This window comes from Conger conger, chromosome 9 (genome assembly GCF_963514075.1).
Source record: "Conger conger chromosome 9, fConCon1.1, whole genome shotgun sequence".
NCBI lineage: Eukaryota > Metazoa > Chordata > Actinopteri > Anguilliformes > Congridae > Conger > Conger conger.
The window spans coordinates 18,220,655-18,243,906 of record NC_083768.1 but is presented as its reverse complement, the minus strand read 5'-3'; the positions used below and the strand labels follow the sequence as shown (position 1 = coordinate 18,243,906).

At 42.2% G+C, this 23,252-nt stretch overlaps 1 protein-coding gene across 3 annotated transcripts in view; it reads right to left on the bottom strand.

Annotated features, from left to right (window-relative positions):
* Nucleotides 1-20,992, bottom strand: part of adcy2b (adenylate cyclase 2b (brain)) — a 68,480-nt gene extending 47,488 nt beyond the window's left edge. For all 3 annotated transcript variants that reach the window (XR_009709551.1, XR_009709552.1, XM_061254326.1), the window contains exons 1-3: nt 20,809-20,992; nt 16,111-16,308; nt 9,970-10,131 (exon numbers count right to left, since the gene is read on the bottom strand). Coding sequence is in view for 1 of the 3 variants with exons in the window: in XM_061254326.1 (XP_061110310.1) it covers nt 9,970-10,131; nt 16,111-16,308; nt 20,809-20,901 (453 nt within the window). In the remaining 2 variants the exon portion in view is untranslated. The remainder of the gene's footprint in view (nt 1-9,969; nt 10,132-16,110; nt 16,309-20,808) is intronic.
* Nucleotides 20,993-23,252: the final 2,260 nt, after the last annotated feature.

The following is a 23,252-nucleotide window of genomic DNA, read 5'->3' as shown; positions in this document are numbered from 1 at the left end:
CCTCCTGTGACCTAAAAGCCCCCAGAACACACCCAACCACAATCCATCTTCCCTTTATCTCAGTCTTTCTAGATGCGGACATTCTTGAGAGCCAATGGTCTGAATCCCCCAAAGGAAGTCTGAATCATAGAGTTTACTGGAGATACCTGGAGAAAGATGTATTTGAGAGTTTTGTGACAACCGTATTATGTAATAAATATGTTTTGTACCTCTCATGGTAATATACCTTTTGCATAAACCTGATTTGGGTGAATTAAAGGAAAGGAGACCAGATTGCTTGGTTTCTTCTCCTTATCTCCAAAATCCAGGCCTTAGTTCTTGACCTTAAAAATGGGTCAACCATCTGGAATTTAGAGCCAAACCCCCACCAGGGAGTGAGACCTTGGTCAGGGGGCTAATGCAAATGGCTTCTACAGAGACAGCTTTAGCCCAGTTTCCCGTCGGCTCCTGGATGGTTATGATATCAAAGGTAGACTGTTACAAAAACTAGACCATTACACCAGTCGCACTGAACCAATCAGAATAACACCAAACATTGCTATATTCTGACCTGGGATCATGAAACATCTTTATGCCATCTCCAGTATTCCTGTGCTCTAACCCTGTAAGGAATGTGAGAGATGGGGGGCTCCCCAGGGGGCCCAGGAAGACTCCTCCAGGAACCCTTCTCTAGCTCTCTGGCATGGGTGCCAAAAGGTGGGGGCTAACAATGCATGCTCCGGGGGGGGGCAAGCTGACCAGCGCATGACACCAAATGTTACTTATTTCTGGCTTACAGCGGTAGTAGTAGGGTGGACCTTATCCAATCAGGGTATTGCTGGAAGTGGAGTCCCACAGGGTTCGGTGCTGGGGCCACTACTCTTTCTCATCTGCATAAATGACCTTGACAGAGGTATTGAAAGTACTTTGCAGATGATAAAAAACTAGGAAGTTTAGCTAACCATTTGGAATCTGTCAGGCTTCAGAACAAGGAACCTAATTGTGAGACCACAGATGTTAAAGTTAAAGTCTTTATTAACTTTAGAGCAGAGTTGACAGGCAAGGGTGGCCAGGCAAACAGAAACAACAAAGGTAATCCAAAGAGTAGTCGCGGTCATAGGCAGAGGGTCCAAGACAATAAGGCAGTCCAAACAGGCGGATAAACAGAACCTAAAATAAAAAACACAAACCAATAAATCAAAGGGAGTCCAAACATCGCGGGCTGAATACGAACAGAAGGATGATCCAAGAAGTAGAAGTCGAAAACAAAACGTATCAATACAGGAAAAACAGGACAGGAAAAACCGCTGGAGATTATGGCCAAAGCACGTGAGAGTCTGACAATGATTAGACAAAACAGACAAGGATATATATAACAGTTTGCTGGCACAGGGTGGGCCCCTTGGAGAAGTGGCTTCTCTCATTGGGCCCAGATGGCTGGCCAGCAAGAGGGTGTTCCCATAGGTCCAATGTGTTCCAGATTGACAAAACTACAGATGCCTCCTGGAGAGGGGTTCATATGAACCTGCTGGAGTTGAAGGCAGTGTTCAGGATTTGGTGTACTTCCTGGCAAAGCCCCTAGGGGGCTGTTCAAAGTATTGATCCTCTCGTTGAATGAGAGTATTGGGTTTTCTGAGCAGCGCCTCTTCCCCCATCAAGGTGAAAATGACCACCTCAGCTATGGCTGTCGATCGGCATCTCCACCCATCAGGGCAGGAGCTCATGTCTCCACCACAGCTGTTGGGAACTCAGATATCGCAGTGCCCCTTCCTCCGTCAGAGTGAAGGTGGCCGCCTCAGCTACAGCTGTTAACCTGTGTCTTCACCATGGCAGAAGCGACTGTCTCCGCTATGGCCGATTGGGACTCAGCTAGTGCAGCGCCCCTTCCCCCATCTGGGTGGAGGTGGCCGTCTCCACTATGGCTGTCGACTGGCGTCTTCCCCCAAGCATGGCAGAGGTGACCGTTTCCGTTATAGCCGTCCGGAACTGAGCAAGTGAGTGGCGCCCTTCCCCCGTTATGGAAAAGGTGGCTATCTCAGCTATGGCCGTCTTCCAGAGGCTCAGATGGACCCCAGAGGGATGTTGGGGGTAGATGCTCTAGTGTATGCGTGGCCCTTCTGTACGCCTTTCACCCTTTCCCTCTTCTGCCAGTGGTTCTTCTAGCCAAGTAAAGATGTTGTCAGCCAGGGTACTGCTTGTGGCCCAGACTGGCCCCATCAGTCCTGGATGTCTGAGCTGGTAAGATGCTGAGGGGATCCCCCAGCCTCTCCCAGCCAAACATGGAGTCTGCATAATCTCGGGTTCGGTTACCACTGCAGCCACCCCACTCATTCAGACTACATGTTTGGCCCCTGGACGGGGGCCATCCAACATTCTTGGTCCAGTGCTGATGAAAACTCTACAGACAGCCAGGGCCTCCTCTACTTGGGTGCTCTATTCTGGTCACTCGGCCAGGGTCTGTAGGTGGCAATCCAGGGACAGAGACCTGGGATTGAGTGGCACCTGATCGCAGTCCCTTCTGGAGAGCGTGGGTTAGCTTGCGGCTATATCTATTTGCCACAGGCTTGTCAATGGCTTGACAGTGGGCTGTCAGTCTCTTGACAGTTGCCTTTAAAGGGGCATGGATTTGGTCGGTCCCCTACTGGAACCTGAGGTTGGTCTTGATAGTCCTTACAGAGATATGTTCTGTCGGTGTACCCAAAATGTTTGCATTTGAGAGGTGAAGGCTCAGCCATCTCTCTCCTCCATAACCTAACATTCTAGCCAAGGATTCTGCATCACTCTTTGTGGCAAGGCCTTTGGTTTGGACCCCAGGTTGTACCTCGTCTGCCCAGGCTGGGCCCTGAGGCACGTTGCTCGCACCTGCTCGATTAGACAGACGGATCAACCTTTTGTCTGTTTTGAGAATTCAGTGCAAGGCCAGACTGTTTCTAAGCAGCAGCAGGCTTGCTGAGTGATTAGTTTGACAGAGTTGGCCTACAGCGTTGCCGTGTTGCTCCGATCCACAAGAGGGGTGGCCGCCTCTTGGGTGCTGTTCAGAGGTGCTTCCTTGAAGGAGGTTTTGCAGCAGCTGGTTGGGCTTCCTCACAGGCATTTGCCAGATTCTATCGGCTGAAAGTGGCATCGTCTGTGGCGGCAGTAGCTGTAAGTAGCAGAGCCCCCTTGATTACTCCTTTGTTGTGCGCATCAGGGAGTGCTCGCCCTTCGGTTTCATCCTTCGTAATCCTTTCCTTTCCCTTTGAATTCTTCATTATCAACCAAAATGACTCGTCTTAGAGACCATGTGTTCATACGTTAGACAATTAGCAGTCTGTTGATTTAGTTCATTTGATCAGTTAAAATTGAATCGCTTCATGTAATCATTCGCAATACAGCACAATATGAATATAGGAATACTATTATTTACTCCATACATAGCCATTTCTGATTAAGTGGGTAAATACTTCCTCAAAACAGGAAAATTGAATTAATAAAAAATAATATCTTAATATCTTGTGGTAAAACTTGTGGTCGTGGTTGGAACAAAAACCAGCATACCCATGGGTTTCCATGACCAAGATTAAAGATGACTGATCTATCAGCCTGTAATTCAACCAGTATATTTCAACGAGTTTTCAACTTATGTTTTCGAAACTACCTAGTAGTTATTTGATTGAAAAAAGTCCCTGATTGGCTGGAGATTCCACAAATCTGATATCCATAGTCTAAACTGGTCCCTACTTAAAGGGGAAGAATGAAAACCAGCAGAATTGTTGGCTTTGGGGAACAAAACACAAGATGGCTAGATTTTAATATCCCTACCAAATAAACCCTAAACATTTTCAAGTGCTGACATCCCCCCTTACAAAAAAGCACTCCTCAGTAGGAGTGGGGTGCCTAAAGCTCTTATGTGCAAAGAAGTGTTTCCATTGTCTGTGTATCACATGTACCAGGTCACTGTCCATATTGCACTAATGTTCTGCTTCAATAACTACGGGACATTGACATCACTTTTCAGAAGCCACTCATCTGGAGGCAAGCTATTGAACAGTTTGGGTCCTTGTTTAACCCCATTTAAGAAAAGTGTTATATGGAAATCAAATGCCAGATGCAGCCAGAGTAATGGTTATGTTCCGATAATATATCTGGCTGATTTCGAAAAACACAGAGGGGAATAAAGGAAAATAAATCAACATGCACAAGCTATGACAATTTGCAGATAGCCTTAATCAGAACCTTTTGAACACACTCAACACCCATCAATTCAGCCCTTCCATTCACCCATGATGAAGGTATATATAATAGCTTTCAAGATTTCAGTGATCACCAAAACAAGGATGTTGAAATGTAAAAATAAGCAGCAGTTGCCAGTCCCTGTCCAAGGTTAAGGACAAAGCAGACATATCCTGAGGTCTGACATACAGTGCTCTATAAAAGGACATCTCTAGATCAGTGCTCTGTTGTGACTTTCCCTGTGGATTGTGGCACCATGCCAACCCATTCTGAAATCACTTTGACTACATTTTTATTGACACAGTTCAGCTTTGTGATAGAATAAACTTTCATCTGACTACAATAAGAGGAGCAGCAACAAAAATAAATCAACACATAAATGGCAGCAAATACAAACAACATGCTGCTTTCAGCTATTTATCCAGTCACAGTGGATAAAACTGGGGCAGTTACAAACTTTCCCTTCGGAACAGGGACCCGTTTGTGACTGCGTGTTTTCTGTTAAACAGAGCCCTTCCCCAAAGCTAACATCACTGTCTGTGTGTCCTCCATCGGAGATAGTCTGCACAAGAGACCATTTTCAGATCATCCTGCAGACAACAGCAATGTTTTTATTAGCTTATTTCATTGTAGTTCTGTCATTGATAAGTTGAGCCATCCATCCATCCATTCATTATCCTAACCCGCTTATCCTGAACAGGGTGGCAGGGGGGCTGGAGCCTATCCCAGCATACATTGGGCGAAAGGCAGGAATACACCCTGGACAGGTCGCCAGTCCATCACAGGGCACACACACCATTCACTCACACACTCACACACTCATACCTATGGGCAATTTAGACTCTCCAATCAGCCTAACCTGCATGTCTTTGGACTGTGGGAGGAAACCGGAGTACCCGGAGGAAACCCACGCAGACACGGGGGAGAACATGCAAACTCCGCACAGAGAGGCTCCGGCCGACGGGGATTCAAACCCAGGACCTGCTTGCTGTGAGGCGGCAGTGCTACCTACTGCACCATCCGTGCCACCCTGATAAGTTGAGTGTTATTCTAAAATGCAATGCATTATAAATCCTTTCAGAATATAAACAGTTTTTACTAATGCCTTCCAGCCCCACCCCATCCTCAAAATATCCTAATTACTGAGACCAGAAGTAAAAAATTTAAGTGTCTTGGATGACAAATTGTTGCAGTAAAAATATTTAAAGAAATATTAATTATTGTTTTTGAATATCCCTTGTAGTGTAGGTTTCAGCAATGTAGAATATGTGGTTCTTGTAGTTAATACCAGAGACTCATGTCCCCTACAGGGGACAGAAATGAAGTGTTGGATCTGGAGAATATCAGCCATGCCAGGATAAGAAAAATGTGCCCAAAATATAACTAGTGTTGCGGGTGAGTTTCTCATGCAAAGGTCCATGTATAAAGGGGTATAACTGGGTGGTGAACGGATCATTTATTTAATGTTTTGCTTCGTTAGGGCTGCCCCCGGCTAAGCAAGACCGTTTCAACTGAGACTGGTGAAGCATAGCTCTCTGGTTTCGGTCATTCGCTGGAGTTTTGACATATGTTTTTCAGTTTCATTAAATGCAAATGAGAGAATAAAAGGTTTCCCTTAGAATTTATGTTGGAAATGCAAGAATGACCTTTCAGCCTGACTAACCTTTTCAAAGCTATTTATGCTTTGCCGACTAATTAGATTCATTTTTGCGAAACCTTGGTACATAGGTTAGACTAATGCATTAGTAGAATTTTGTCATGAAAAAACTAAGCCTTTAACTTTTCAGTAGAGGACATAATGACTTTGTAGATGTTTTAAATTCAAGTTACTTTATGTAATTGCAGGTTCTGATGCTGGAGAGTTGGGGGTCTTAATCTCTCATTACCAAAGCTCTTTTTTTCTCTGACAGATTGACAGTTTAGTTGGATCTCTTAGGTGAAATGTTACACAGAAAAACCATATTTCAACCACTCAAAACTTCTGTTTTTCTCTTGTGCATGGCTGTGTTTCTCTGTGTGTGTGCATTTAGGCTTTTGAAAATGTCAACTGAAATCCTGAATTACATATTCTGAATTGTAATGTTCTTACAATGTTCTTGCAAATGCAATGTCATTTCTTTGATAGCATCCTTTCTAATGGAAAAGGGAATCTTGATATTTTGGCCAAAATTGCAGCTACTGGTGCCTGGTCTGTCATTATGCACTTAGCCAGAGTACATGCGTAACATGTTAAGATAGTACACATGTGTAAGTAGTACAGTGCATAGCAAAATGACTATATCTGATAACATATCCTGCAATTCTTATCACTCGCCAAAATGAATAAATTGCCATCGCTGATAGCTTACGTTAGCTACACTCACCAGCTAACGTTAGCTATATTTATACAAGATAAGTACAGCTCATTGCTACATTAGCAAAATTATCAATGGATAATCGATTCATACTGGGTGAGTGTTTTGGCCACCGCACATTGGTCAATACAAATGAGAAACATTTGGGAGGTCATGATAGCAGTCTCAAAACCACCAATACCAAATACTCCAACAGGCAGCAATGTCGAGCATTGTATAGTTTTTAGGAAAATAAATCAAAATCATTGCATACATGTATGAATATATTTTCAACATCAATATCTAAGTAACCATTTAATCTTTGGAGTCTTTAAAGTGCAGCACTCTGTTGTTTAAGCAGCTACTGAAACCTGACCTGAACTCCACTTTAACGAGATTCTTTCAAAGTTCCTTACAGGGTACAATGTAGCAGGATACAGACATGTCATGAAGTGGAAAAAAATTGGAAAAATGGTTTCCGCTGAGAATTTTAGTGGCAGCCTGTATATCTCACTTACTAGAACAAGATAAATCTTGATAGGCGCAGTGAAACCTTTCCTTGCCTCTGGCTCAGAAATGAAATGATGCCATTGGTTTGGCAAGAAGATGCAGGATTGGCTTAAAGTGTCCATTCATTCTGTGGATCTCAGAGCAACAATTGCCGCAGGTTGTACACACTTGTACCTGGTCCCTTCATTATCCACTAACTGTTGTCCCAGATCTGTTATCTGCCTCAACTAAGCCTGGACACATCTACCCGAGGAAAAGAAAGCTTCAGGAGAAATTTTATACCAATGACAAAATCCACTATACGCGATAAATCTAATTTATCGCCAGCGGGAAAAGGGACTTGCCGTTCCACCATGACCCTTAATATGATTAGAACATGGCTGATGTAAGAAGAGCCAAAATTAAGAACTAACCCCAGTAGAATATAAAATAATATTTCGATTTAGGCAGTAATATTATCTGAGGTTTTCTGCAATTTTTTCTGCAATCTCCTTTCATCAATGGGTTCAAAGATGTTCAGCTGTCAAACTGAGCACTACTTTTTTGAGCCAATTGCCCTTTTCCAAATATTCCCAATTTTGAATTGCAACCACGATAATACAATCTCAGAATACTGAGTGTTCTAAAGCATGCCGTTGCAATTTGCGGTGCACGGTGCGGAAGTGGGAATGAAATTAAATAAGAATAATTTCACCTTAGCAAAGGCACAAAGCACGCCGAATGAACCGCAGTGACCCCAGTGTTAGTCGCAGTCCTGACAGAGCTCTTCACAGCTCTCTTTAACTCCCAAACTGCTTTCAACCCATGCAGCTGCCTAGACTTGCGGCCCGCCCGCCTCACAGATCACAAGGAATCACTGTGCCGCGAAAGCTAACCAGCCGTGACAACAGGAGAATCATTTGCATTACTGCTACCTGTGCAGATACTTAAGATCTCCCGTCAACAGAGCGTCAGGATTTGAAGGCAAGCCAACGCACCGCTGAGCGCGATGGCGTAGCTTAAACCGTACGGTGCAGAGGACCGCGGTCCTACCAGCGGTAGCAACATAAGCCAGAAAGAATGGCACAAGACCTCCTGTATTCCAGTCAGAACTGCTCCTTGCCTCGACAGCCTACAGGGAAATCTGCCAGCGAGACCGCCCAGGAAAGCACATTGCCTAGCCTTTCCACTGCAATCACTTCCATTCAAATCAGCCAGACCTCCAAGTCCTTCCAAGTTCTCCATACTGAAAATCTCCCCATACCTGAGCAGGGTAGATTTACTTCATCTCACTGCCGTTTTATGACAAGGAAGACACACATTTTGCACATTGAATAAATTGCCTGTTAGCAGTACACGGGTTCTCCATTCTGGCTTTATTTCTGAGGGCAGTTTTGACGCCCAGTTTGCTATGGCTTTTAAAAAGAATCTAAAATTACACATATTCAGCCCCCATCTAGTTCCTTAGCGACAGCACCTTAGCAATGCAATAAAATGCAACATGTACATTTTAATGGACTTTCGAGCATTTCTAAAACAGTTTTATATAAAGGTACAATGTAATGTACACAATTAGCATTTATTCAGAAGAAATAATAGCCACCTCCATAATTATTGGCACACTTGCTAAAGATGAGCAAAAAAGTATAAATGACATGTGTTAAGCTCAATATATAGGAAACCTACAAGTACATTCATCCCCTCATTCTTTTACAATTGCTTATTTCTTAATTGTTACTTCCAAAACTGTTCCAAAAATTACTTATTCTCATTATTATACTCATTATTAGCTAGACATGTCCACCAGCTTGCAAATATAAATATTTAATCAGCCAATCATGTGGCAGCAACTAAATACATGAATGCATGCAGACATGGTCATGGAGATTTTCAGACCAAATGTGTTCTAAGTGACTTTGACCATGGAATGATTGTTGGTGGGTGGTTTGAGTATCTCAGAAATTGCTGTTTGGGATTTTAATGCACAACAGTCTCTAGAGTTTGCAGAGAATGGTGTGAAATACAAAAAACATCCAATGATCAGCAGTTCTGTGAGCAAAAATGCATTGTTAATTAGAGAGGTCAGTGGAGAAGGGCCAGACTGGTCAAAGCTGACAGGAAGGTGACAGTAAAGCAAAAAACCAATAATAAGCCACGCAATACAACAGTCATATGCAGAAGAGCATTTCTGAACACACAACACATAAAACCTCTAAGTGGATAAGCTGCAGCAGCAAAAGTCTAAAAAATAAGTCTAATCAATACCAAAATAAGTGCTCGCTGAGTGTATACTATAGCTCCATAGTGGTATTATCTATTTTATATATTTTATTACATTTAAGTTTGCTCATGTTTTTATGGATGGCAATAATTTTGGAGGTAACCTTTAATCTGTTTTAAAGATGCGTTTAATTTTATTGTTCGCATCGAATATCATTTTTGTGTCTGTGGAAAACACAAGCTAAGAGAATGAAATTCCCAATATGGCGACATGATCTACTTATACATTTCTGTTAGTGTGTGTATGTGTGTGTGTGTGTGTAAGCACGTGTGTAAGCACGTGTGTTTGTTTATCTTTTGTGGCAACGCAATTTAACATTGTAAAACAAGAAACAGATGTGCTCCATCGAAGGTTTATAGCCAAGGCTACTTTACAACCCCTGCTCCTCAGTAAGGCATGAGTGTTACTCTAAAGTTGTAATGGTAGAAAACATAAAAATGACAATTATTCAACATTCATAAAGTTTTACAAACATAAAAGAGCTGATTATGAGAAAATATATGTATGCTGGGTGGGAACGAACCCTCATTAAAATCCCCCCCCCCTTCAGGCATTGCTGAGCTATCCCCTGACTTTTCATTAGCATGCTATCATTATGCGCTGTATCCCATGAGGCACCACTGGCCCCGCAGGTGTCTGAGAGCACAGGGAGTGGGGCTGGAAGCGCTCACTGACCTGCCACACCAGGGGCTCCATCTTCTCCGCGCTGGCTGACAGGCACACGCTCAGCACCACGGTGTGGGAGAGCGAGGTCAGCACGCTGGCCACCACCGCATCCCGCATGGAGAAAGACAGCATGGTGTACACCACCAGGATGATGAAGAGGAAGAAGGAGACCTGGGGGAAGAGACCCAGAGCAGAGGAGAGCTGCAGTCCTGGGGAGGAGTGGGATAATTGATGAGGGGAACTGGATGGGGTAGCATTGGTCAACAACTGGAGGAAATTCCTAAAGGTCAGGGTGCTGAGGAGGACGTGTGAAAGCTCTGAACAGTTGTTAACGTTGTGGCTAACCAAGCGGTTGGACTTTGAAGCGGAGCTTCAGAAGCTTTCACATCTGAACACAGCAAGACTGAAATGCAGGGGAATTCTTTATCGACAAAAATGACAGACACCCTAAAAGTAGTCTGAGTGTAAAATATCAAAATCCTAACAATCCTGCCATCTAAACAACATATGTATGACACCAACTAATTTCTCAAAAAATTTCTGTTAGATTCCTAGAATTTGATGGTCTCAGTTTTGAATATCTGCATGTCTAAAATTCTCACTCCGATTAGCATCTCATTGCATCACATTGCCTGTATTGAAATGATGTCCATTATTGATGCACAGTTCTCGTCTTTTCAATTTCCCAGCATAAACAAGCAGCAGCTATTTCAGGACAGACTTAATTTTTTAACCAACTGTTTCCTATTTTAGAAGCCAAACGCCACAGAAGCTGTCATTCTACTTCATGCCAGGTACAGGGAAATGCCTGAAATGTGTTAGGTAGGTTGCATTAAAATGATAAAATGACAGTAATTGTGCCAACATCTGAGAATTATTGTTTCCAATCTGTTGCACTTAAGTGTTAGCTTCTCTATAAACTGTAAACTATAAACTCTATAATGTTTAGAATACTCTACTTAGCATGACATGGTTGTATTAAAATATTCAGAATGAATAAATAAAATAAAAAAATTGTCCTCCATAATACACCCATTCGTCTGGATATTTATTCTTGCTCTTGTGCTACAAATGCTGTGGCTGTTCAGAAGGATGTCGGCAGGCTGCCGTGCAAATTGAGTTTTCAGTCTCCCTTTTGTTTGGTTGATTGTGGGCTTAACAATGGTGCTTGAATTTGATATGAAGTGTAATACAGTGGCTGTATGTGTAATGCCTTTCTTTGTCTGGACAGCACTCAAAATGGTGGCAGAGAGGGAAAGACCAGCTCCTCTTGTGTTGTGCTACATAAGAGGCTAATCCATATGGCTCACACAGCAGGACAGTGCCTATTAACCCTCTCCTGGTTATTTTCACAAGGCAGGGAGAATGGAAGGACAAATGAGAAATGGACATGCTTGAACTGAGGTCAACATTCAGTGGGAAAGCATTGCTTAATGTTACATTTAAAGTGGCAGATTTGGGTTATAGCTGAGCAAAAATCGAGAAGAACAGCAAACTCCATATTAGCCTCTTGGCTAACATTATGAGGGAGGCCTTTCATAAGTTCAAAACTGGGGCACCAGGATGTACTCAGAAGTTCATTAAAAATTGACATATCCAAACCAATCAGAGAATATTGCTGTGTTGATATGAAAATGGCCAAGAATTTGGCCATTTTTGGCCAAGAAAACTGTCCATGCCTTTAGGATTGATGTCTACATTTCTCATTGGTCTCCACAGCAAAATAATACTGCCCACATCACCAAAATCAAAAACACCTTCCAATATCACTTGGCCTGGGAACCTTGCACTGGCTACCAGTAAAATAAAATAAAAATTTACTCTTGGCTTATAAGACTTTAAAAGGCAATTGCCTCGACTTTTTGTACTTATTTCAATGAGTATAATTTTAATAGTGTTTGGGTAATCAGTCAATGACTGAAACTAAATAATGAATGCATCATTGCATTGATGGAATGTAAGTAATCCTCTCTGGAATACACAAAATGGCTTCTAAAGAATAAACAAGCATTTGCAAACCAAACACACATCTGCATGCACATACATGAAAAGATACGCAATCTGGGACCCAGTGGAACACACCTGTAGCAGTAACCAAGGAAACCTTGTGCACTGTACAGGGGAAATCTCACTGGTGTGACACTGAGTCAATGTGGGCATTTGTTGGTTTTAGTTGACAATAAATTCAAAAGTGTTTTTTTTTATTATTATTTATTTTTTTAAGTCTGCCTAATTTGGACCTGTGACATCTTCCTATGTAGAGAAGTCATCTACAAGTTTTCATAAGACAACCATGCTCAAGGCTACAGTCATGTAAAAATCTTAATTCATTCTGCAACAGCGTTCTGCTTTGCTTTTTAAATGATGTGCAATCCAACACTGGTAACTGAATTATGTGATGAGAGAAAATGGTGAATGGAAAACATTACAGCCATTGTATGATAATTTATTTAATGTGCTAATGCGGTTATAAAACCTGATGTTCTGCACACCATGGTCACCACCAGTAAATAAGCGACTAAGTGGCTTTACTATGGCCCATTTCAGGACTGTAATTACTGCTGCACTAGGGATAATTTCTTAATAATGATTAGCAGCAGGCCCATAAAACAGAGTACAGAGATGGTATAAGATTACCTCTCCTCTGAAGGCTACCAGGCATTTTTCAGAAGATGGAGATATCAGTTTCATTCTAAATTAATTGTATGCGATCCTGAATAATGGGAGCTGATCAGGATCAGGGATGGGCTACAATAAGAGTCCGACTGATAACTCAATGTAAAAATGTATGAACCCTAAGCCTATGGGGCATACCTTATATCACCGGCATGGTGACATTTTTGAAAAGAGGAAATTCAATATGCGGAGCTTCCACAGATGTTTTGCAGAATTCACACAAACAAACGGTTCCAAATATCTACAGTAGGTATCCAGGAACACAGGAACTCTTCTTCTTGGGCACTTCTAGGTGTATGCATATTCTTTTAAATGTCAGAGTGGACATAAATTATTTTCCTCTCAAATGATCATGAGATAATAGCAGAAATTACATTCTTCAGGAGCGACTACTTCTTCACATTCTCAATTAAAACTTTGACAGACATATGAAGGACGGGCTGAAGTGTGAGTAGCACTAGCTTCCATGATATGACGTATAATCAAATCTTTTCACAAATCTTTGAAGGACGGGGAGTCGATTTGACTCACGTCAAATGAGGAGTGGGACGTCAAATGTGGATGCGAGCCACGGCGTGAAAGATATTCATCAGAGGGGAACAAAATATTGACAGAAATTTGATCGTCATACACGCCCACTGGTACACAATGACTTTAAATCTAAATTCAAATCGTTTTCCAGGAAGCGGATGAAAAAAAGCTTTGGTGAGAAAGTACACAAGTAAGTTTATGAATTTTATGAAAAATATAATTGAACACATGTTTGTATGGTTATGAAGTTCATTTTAATTTGAGCTTGTCTTTAAAGATTACAGTGCTCAATGAAAGATCTGAGCATTGTGGTAGAGGTATCCTGCATCTGTTGGTGGAGGTATCCTGTATCAGCCATTGAGAAATTACCAATTAAATGTTCCATGTAGCTCAACAGTACATATTCTGGATAGCTTCCATAAGAAGCAGGTTGTGGTGACTGCTGAGTTTCTCCCTGGTCTCCAGAGATGAACCGAGCACAGCAGGGTTACCACAGGCTGCATACAAAATTGTTTTAATTAGGCAAACGGAGGTGAGTTGGGGGGGTTGTTTCTGATAGGGCATTCACTCTACAATTATCGGAGATGGTGCCTTGGAAACGTGGAATTTCGTGAGATGAGAAATATTGAGAAAGGTATTCTGATTGCCTTGAAATTTTGGCTCAGTGTGGATCTTTTCAAGCAACCCCAAGAAACCCGGCTACCACAGTGCACTTTAAAAAGAGGCCTTGAGTGGCTCCAGCCCTTTCAGAAGCTTACAGCTGCCATTTCAGGAACAATGGAGGACACATCTCCGTCCCTTGTCAGTCTGTATGAATTAGTGCCTCGGTTCATTTCTCATTTCTCTATGGATTCTGGAAACATGAATGTGTCACAGAGAAACTGCAGATGTCATTGTGACGGGCTGTCTACCAGACATGACAATGGCCTTGGAGTCACATCAAATGACTGGGACTGGCTCACAATTAAAGGTCTCAGTCATCTTCAGCTAGAGAGCTGACCTTCTGCTCAAACTTGGTTCTAAAGTCTGGGTAATATCTAACATGCCTGACACAAAAGACCACAACCAATCAGATTCCAGATACAGGTTGAAAGTTACTGACTGTACACAATCAATTGGTATTTCATTTGAAAGCTCCCATCACACTTGTCTATTTCCTCAAGTATTCCACAGAGAGCTAGAGTTGCTTTTATCAATGCATTCTGTGCTATTGTTTGTGTTGATAATGAAAATGATAAATGTCAGCCTTTATCCCAAATATGAGTCATGGACCAATTCATAATCTGACAGCTTCGTCAAATATCGTAATGAATTTTACTATTTTACTATTGACCACCATTTGTGTTTCTGGCAAAAAAGGATATCATTTACATAGTCCAAACTGAGATGCGGGAAAACTAAAATAGATATTTCCAACATGTAATTGAAGTCAAAACAAAAAAAGTATTTACAATTAATAGCAACATTAAATGTTCAGTCTGTGAAATGGAAAAGTGAGTGATTTACCCCAAGCAGAAAAAAAATCAGTCATCGAACATGTCATTCTTAATCATACATGAAAAATAATATAATTTGAAGCAAATATTTATGGTTACTCTATTAAAATGTAAAAGGTTTTTACTAGATTGTATACTAGCAGCATTAACAAATAAAATGAAGGAAATACATTGTCTTGTCTGGTTCTGTCTAGACTCTAGACCATGAACACAAGTAGTTAAAATAGAAAACTACTAAATTATTTAGGTGCAATATGTCTTTCAGTCTGGTCTCGCTTAAAATGTCTCAAGAATAGATAAAAATAGACAGAGGCAGAGGTGTCTCATCTACCTTTCAACATCCTATTATTTGCAGATGCCCATTCTTTTTCTTTAATTACGAAAATACATTCAGAAATTCTCAGTTAAAGAAGTGCATTAATTTAGTGAACTGACTGAATTAAAAATGGAATAGACTCCTTGGGACTAATTTTAGTATTTGGGGGGTCACTGTATTATTTAGTTAATAATGTCGTCAATCAAAAATAAAAACAGTAAAGATGAGTTGAGTATGCAGTTCAAGTTCAAGGGACTTCTCAGTTAATTTCACATATTGGTTAGGATGTCTGTAAAAATGTGCTCAAAAATACAGGTTATGTAAGCTATAGCTGTTTTAGTTTCTGTTGTTTACAATAACAACTATGCTGCAAAGAACAAAAAAAGCTTGTCTACTCACTCACATGAATGCTTTCTGAATAATGGACCATCCTAGAGGCATTGCCACCACATAAACAGTGCCTACTGCAGTACTGAATACTCATGAATCACATACGAAAAGCAATTATGATTCATGTCAAGGGGCGTGATTGAACATATCAACTTGTTCTCTGTCCATCAAGGGCACTCAGGCTGTTCTGCAAACACTGTCCAGTAGCTCTACCCAGTAATGCCTGATTCAGTACAAGGACACATTTATTTACAGTACCTGCTAAGTGTTTCCTTATATTTGCTATATTGTACAGTGCATATGTTCATTTAACACCAGCCTTCTCTTACGTTTAATATGCTCATCTCTTGGATGTCAAGTACTAACCCAAAGGAACCCGGGTTTGGATCAATTCCATTCTTAATTCAGTCAATTCACAAAATGTATTGAATTAAAAATTAATTGAAAAATGTCAATAAAATTTTTGATTCGTTTTGTGAATTGATTCATTTTGTGAATTGGCCAAATTGAAAATGGAATTGCTGCCAATACCGCAAGGACTGACTCTATTCCTGCAGCCATAGTCACAGTCAGTGGGCTTCAAAGGTCAGATTTAGGAATGGTTTGAATGTCCAAGAACATTCATGGTTACATGTATTCACACATCAAATCTTAGTGGATTCAGATTTGCCTTCAGTTGTATTTTTCACCACAGCAAGCGACAACAAATGACAACATCCCCAAATGACAAGTTTGCCATACCTGATCCCAGGGGCAGATTATTCCTCCAAAAAACATAAACAGGTAACCCATGGCAACAAGGCAGCCCCAGATCACCAGGGAGAAGAGACGCAGGAGCTTCTTAAACACAGACTCGATGCAGACCAGGATGAAGATCGTCAGGAAAATAGCCAGTGCTGTGGGGACCGTGATTAAGAACGCCACGTGGTCTTCCATATCCTGTGGGCAGAATGCAGGGAGTCACAGAAAGCCCCACCATGACCTTTCACCTACCCCAAGTGCCATCAGGAAACACGTCACATTTGATTCTGACCTCCCTACAGAACCGGCGACTGCCTATTTTTTGTGCCCTAAAGGGCTTGAGTCTGAGCCCAGGGAGGTGCCAGAGGGGGGTGGGAGCGTAATTGAAATGTTCTTTCGGCAGTCTCAGTCGAAAGGAACCACAACCCTTTTTTTATGCAGGCATACTCAGAATTGATCATGTAGGAAGGTAGCAGAAACCCCAAGGAATGTTCAGTCTGTACGGAGGAGGTGTTGAAGGAATCCTAGCTGCAACTTAATCCTGGCAAACGCACGCCATGCTCAGCAAAGTTGGCTCTTGCGGAAGTAAAGGAAAACAACAAAGCAAAGAAAGTGGATAAAAACACAAAGCGTGCGCTCACAGAACAGCACACCCCCAGCTGCACCCACCTCCTGACAGCTAGCCCTCTCTGCACAGACGGGGCATTCCCCTCCTGCTGTAAGCACACTTCAGAACCTCTGACCCCAACCTATTTAAACACGTTTCGTGGTGATAGCCCAACCTCACCTCCAAAGGCCTGTTTGGTTCAATAGCTTCATCTCGAGGGGGATTGAGCCTTGTCAAGCTGTGCCTGTTCAGATGCATGAATGTAATAGCTTCCCTTTCCCTTGTGGCCACACACTGATAATTCAAACATTTCAAGGTCCAAGTGACATTTCTCTGGTGCTTTTCCGTTTTCTCTCGTCATAAAGGACAGAGTTACAGCCTGCAGCACGAGCTTGAAGAGAGGCACAGTAATTTCAGTGCATAATGTTCAATTCTCCCCCACTGACTGAGTGATGAAAGTAAAGCCTTTGATTTGGTTTGGTTAAGCCCTTGAGTTTCAATTGGAATTGTTGAATAATGCCAAGAAGAGAATTATAATTTGAGCGATGTAATCAAATATGCTAAAAGAGATGATTCAGTTCCCACCTGAGTAGGGATTTGTTGTACTGAACAATGGGTACAACACAGTAAACAAACCAAGAACAAAGACTATAGTTTTTAGAGGCCTTTTCCAGAATAGTTTCTAAAGAATGAAAAGCCCGAGCATCTATTTGTTTGGCACACAAAGCACACCAAGGGCCACATAATTCAAAGTAACCAGAAAAGAACATTTTAACACTTAACCCCTCTTAATGTAGGGTACAGGCTATAACCTAACAGCTGTGTATAACTCACACACACATTAACGGAGCTGCCAAATTGGCATTAATAAAAGCATTCGTTGGTGTGCATGTCACATCCAGCATCTAAAAAAAGCAGCTGGCTCTCCGGAAACAGGTATGCATTAAAACTGGAAAGCAATGCTTCCCGGATGATGTATCCACTCTTGCTGTCAGAAACGCCATGCCTCGGTGGAATGATTCACATCATAATGTCAGGAACAGAAGAACTTACACTGTTCTGCGCTGAAAATAAAACAGAAATTATTTCTACAGGCCCATATCTCCATAATCTGTTGCTTAGCAATATGGCAGGCCAAGGAGTGCCATTACTTACCTGATGTAAGATGAGTGAGTTCATGTGAAATAACCTCAGGAATCAGGAAACTCGGTGGGATCATGCCTTAAGAGCGTGCAAGCCCCATGGACCATAGAACTGAGTACTCAGCAGAGAAATGTTCCTTTAGAGGCGTAGTAATAGCAGCTTTAGTTTGGACTGTGGCAAAACATAATGCTGTAATTACACTCCATCTAGCTATGCAGGTTTACTTTGAATGGACCACAACAGGCTGCCCATTCAGAGAAAGCAGGTACTTTAATATTAATGTTCTATTTCTAAGCCTTATGAGAATCATAAATCCAGCAAAGTCATCTTAAATACAGTTGGTTTATTGCAGTCAACTGATCAATATGAGTAATGAGCCAACTACAGTAGGTAAACACCAGAATTAAACAATACATTTTCAATGTCATTCTGATAAGTAAATATTTATTGACTTCACCTCACTGTTTCTCACGATTTAATTTAGATTCAGCATTTCATTTATTCATGATCATCTCACTGTATCAGATTGGCATAAGTGAAACCTGTTACACCTACTCTCAATATTGATAGTGTATGTCATGGCATGTTATTAATGACACAAAGTATTCCTTTCCGGGGTATAGCAGTTGCACTATACTTGCCGAAGGTCCATTTAAATTCTGAGTAGTAACAATTCCTTCAAATGTAAGATCAGAGAACTACTGGTGTCTTTGAATAAAACAACAAACGAGACAACCCATCGTCCGGCTCGGAATACCAGCCTTCAGATGAACCTGCATCCTGTAGATTTCTCCATCATCTTGAATTAGTGTTGGCTGCCAGAGACTGAAACGCTGCTGTGCTCTGCAGATAATCAGATTGATCCTATCCCTCCTAACCCAACCTCCCCCCAAGCTCCCTCCCCACCTCCACCATCCAACCCGCGTTCCGCCACCAGCGCTGCACTTCTGCGGACCCAGGCACACAGCAGTCAGATGGCCTCTTTGCCAACTGAACACAATCAAAGAGTTACTGAATTGACACCGTGAAGCTGAAATCACTTCTCACCTTCATGGCTCCTTTGGATGTACTTTCAACTAAAAGAAAATGGGTGGTCTGTATTGGACGGAATCGAATAGTGGAAAAACTGCAGCCTGGAGTTAAAAATGCCGTCTAGCACCGATACTTATTTTACTCGATTTGAAGTTGAATTCATCTTAGCATCTGTGAATGTGGTTGGAATATTACAGGAACAACTGCAGTACAGAGGTGACTTGGCCTCGTGCAGTGTTTGGTAAAGCAGTGGGCTTTGTGGATGTGTGCTCTTGCGTTTGCATGCTAGGACTTTTAAACCTTTAGGCAGAATATGACCCACAAATGTAGCTCTCTTATCATAACGGGGCGCTGAGCTGAACAACAGTGTCTGAGTCATTTTTTATTTTTACTGATATTCAAGCACGTTACATAAAAAGCTTGAGCCTGAACAGTGAAGAAATGTGATTTCCCTTTCAAAAGCTTCGCCCTATCTCTAAATGAGGTGCATTCAATTCTTTATCAAATAATCCTCTTTGTTGTTTTGTTTAAAGGAGTACTTAATGGATTATTATTAATTTTCACAAACCGTTCATGCCTTTGAATGATCGGATTATGCAGGGATTTTGTTTTATCCGTTTTTATCACGGTCATCAAATTTGTGCTTTTCAATCACAGAAAGTTGGGTATTATAAAAACATAAGCATCACCACCAGCTTCAGAGAAATCTCAAAGTGAATCCAGGCTGCAAATGACAGCTGTGTCTACAGAAACGGCAAGTGATACCGACATTCTGAAGAATTACAGGGTAACAAAAATAATGACAGCAATTATGTTATTGACAAGTTGATTGATTTTAAATATGGGATGGATTTGTAATGCTACATCAACCACGTCCCATTCTGCTGCCTTTCCAATTTCCCCCCACTTATTTTCTGCTGGTGCAAAGGCTTTTAAATCAATACACTCAGGGCAGAGAGTTGAGGTGAGTCATCATAATTAGGAAAAAAAGATGTTTTGAGATGTAAATATACATATATTTTGTACCAGGAGGACCAGAATTGGGAAAGAAAATGATCCACCTTCTTAGTCTATCCATGGCGTGATATAAAAATATCAACACTTAATTTTGATATGAGTGTAGAGAGTAAAATAAATTAGATTATATGCAAGCAAATGTCACTTTCACACAACATTTCTATAATTCATTACAGAGTGTTCCATGAAGGAGGACTCAGGCTTTTTTCTTCAAATGATAAGATGGCTTTGATCAAATAACCAGGCACAGTGGTGCGGCGTTGCTGAGTACATATACAGTATGGAATTTTTCTGTTTCTGCGTCAACTTTCTACTGTAAATCCTGGCACTCTCTACTCCAAACTGGCACTGTTGCATCTGGAGACTACACCTACAGACAAACGCACAAGAAACCTGATTGGTAAACCTGTGCAGAACACATTTTATATAACAAGTGTGTGCTGTGTATGTGTGTATGTATAAACGTAATGTGTGCCTGACTGTGTATCTGATTATGTACATGTGTGTATGGGTGCATGTGTGTTTTTGTTTATGTGTGTGTGCATGCATACATGAACAGTATGTGCTTGCAAGTGTGCCTAACTGTTTATCTGATTATGTGCATCTGTGTGCGCATGTGTTTTTGTTTATGTATGAGTGTGTGAGCGTGTGTGTGTGTGTGTGCGTGCATACATGCACCGACTGAGCTTGCAAGTGTGCCTAACTGTGTATTTGACTATGTGAGTGTGCGTATGTGTGGGTATTAGTCAGTGTGCATGTCCAACAACATCCCCTCTAGCAAGGCGCACTCTTAAGCCGCCTGTTTCAGCTGAACAGTGTTACGAGTTAAAGGAAGTAGCAGCCCGGTCGTTGTTACAGCCGCTCAACCCCATTAGCGACACGGGCGCTCCGGTCCTTACCAGCCCCGAGGCGAAGAACACGGCCAGCAGAGCCAGGCAGGCTCCCATCACTATGAGCAGCAGGAAAACGATGAGCGGGTGCTGCTGGCTCATGCAGTAGTACGACTCGTACAGCCAGTCACTGGACTTCTGCTTCCCCCCTGGACCGCCGCCGTCGTTCCCGCCACCGTTCCCGCTCTCCGGCCTCTCCAGCAGGTAGCGCCTCCCGCGCATGGCCTCCCCCCACGCTGCCTCCCCGCGCCTCCCCGCCTCCTCCTCCTCCTCCTGCCCCGTCAGACGCGGCGAGCCTTCGCCTCCACCACCGGCGCTCCCGTACGCGGGCAGGAAACCTGGAGCTCCGCACCGCAGCATTGTCCAGGCAACATGTTTGGAACTGGAATGAAGAGAGGGACCCGGGGAAAGAGAGAGAGGGAGAGAGAGAGGGAGAGGGAGCGTCGGAGAGGGAGGGAGCGCTGAGGGGGAGAGAGAGAGAGAGAGAGAAAGAGAGAGAGAGCGAGAGAGAAAGTGTCAGAGACACAGAGAGGGAGGGAGAGCTGAGAAAGAGAAAGAGAAATGAATAGAAAAGAGAGGGGAGAGAGTTTAGCACAGCTGCGCTAATGTGCGATGCATGACAGAAAGTCCTGGTCCAAACACAGGCCGAGTGTGATGAATGTGCCCCCTTTTCCGTCCTCTTTAACCCATTATCCCCAGAGCCCACGGTAAGGAGAAATGAGAAGGATTCAGCCAGCAAATTTTCTTTTGTAGTGATTTTTCCACAAATACGAGTGCAGGATTGTCACAGCGGGGTGTTGAACTTGTGCCTCTCTGCAATACCGAGTCCCTTCCGCTCCCTTCCCCTACAGTGCATGGTAGCCGTCCGACTTTCATTTTGTTCCATACCTCCGTCTGTTTGCCGAGGTGAGAGTCACGGCAATTATACGACGTGAAAGCGTTGAGAGACAGCCACTCTTTCCCTTGAGTCCTCGGAGGAAAGCAACGTTTTTTTTATCGTAATTTAAAGTGCTTATTTCCTTAATGAGGCATTTAGGGACTGTGAGCTGTATGATTGACGTGGGGGGAGGGGGGAGGAGGGGTGCAAATTGAAAATTTTCACAAAGCGCTGAAAATGGTGTGAGCTCAGAACATGACGACAGCCTGCTGTGGAATCCACCTGAAACCGGCACACTGAAGCAGACCTGCCATTTAAGGGTCTCAGATATGGCAGTGATATTTAGGTCACAGGAATAACGCTCCCATGTTTTTGTCTGGAAATGCACACCACGCTCTCTCGCAATTCTACGAATCCAGGGAATGCAGAAAATGGGCGTTCATACTAATTTAATGTCGTTATTAAGCTTATTGCTTAGCCGCTGTCCTTATCTACAGTTACAACACAGAATTACAAATTGTATTGAGGTTGGTATACTTTCAGCACTAACAAACAGCAAGTCCCCATTTCTTACAGTAGCTGAATAACCAAACTGTACAGAATTATGAATGGATATTATTAACAGACACTGCTGCTATAGCCGCACAGTAAAAAAAAAGAAATGATCTAGCCTAATAAACCAGTAATGTGCTCAGTGTAAACCTCTGTAAATGAATTATGTAGCAATATCAACTAGACTGTATTTTGGAGAAAAAGACAGGTGGGTAATATTCCCAGGGTCTTTTCTATTTAAATGTCAAAAACGCTTTGACATATGTTCTTGGTACTGGAAGATAAGGTGTGGGCAGGTTGTGATTGCAATTTGAGATGGTTTGGTGCTGATACATCAAATTAACTTAGATTAGGATAAGGATAATTTGAATATCCCAAAGGATAGAGGCACCGTAATAAATTATTCATGCACTCAATCAATAAAAGTATGCTGGACAAAAGATGCGACGGTTCCATATTATTTTTACACTGAGTACATTTCAACATGTAATTCATTGCTTAAGAAGATTCTATATTTGTCTTTTGGAATATTTACTTAGTGTAGGAAGCTGCCTCTTCAGCTGACGCCTTTGTTTCTTGGAGGGGATGTAGACATACAGCTCTCGTTAGAGCCGGATTCAAACCCAATGAAACATTCATAAGCCACCAGATCTTAAGGACGGAAATGTCACCAGGACTTCTAATGTTCTGTTGCTATAAAAATGGCTCCGGTGAAAAGCATATGGAACACATTTATTTTGTGTGGAATAAATGTTTATGAAATCTTATGTACGGATGTAATATTCACACGGTGTTCATTAACACCCTGGCTGGTTGGCCTGCGTGTTTAGCATCGGGCGTGAGGTTTTGTGCCTTTCTTTCTGACGGACACGGAGTCGCACTGATGAGATCCTCTGGGACCTTGGCTGTGGGTCATCAGGATAAAGTCAGTGGCCATTTTAAATGAGTGTGCTGACCTTTGGGTTTTTCTGTGCACCTGTCACCCCCTCCCTGCCCCGCAAACCTTTGAGAGCCTCTGACGCAA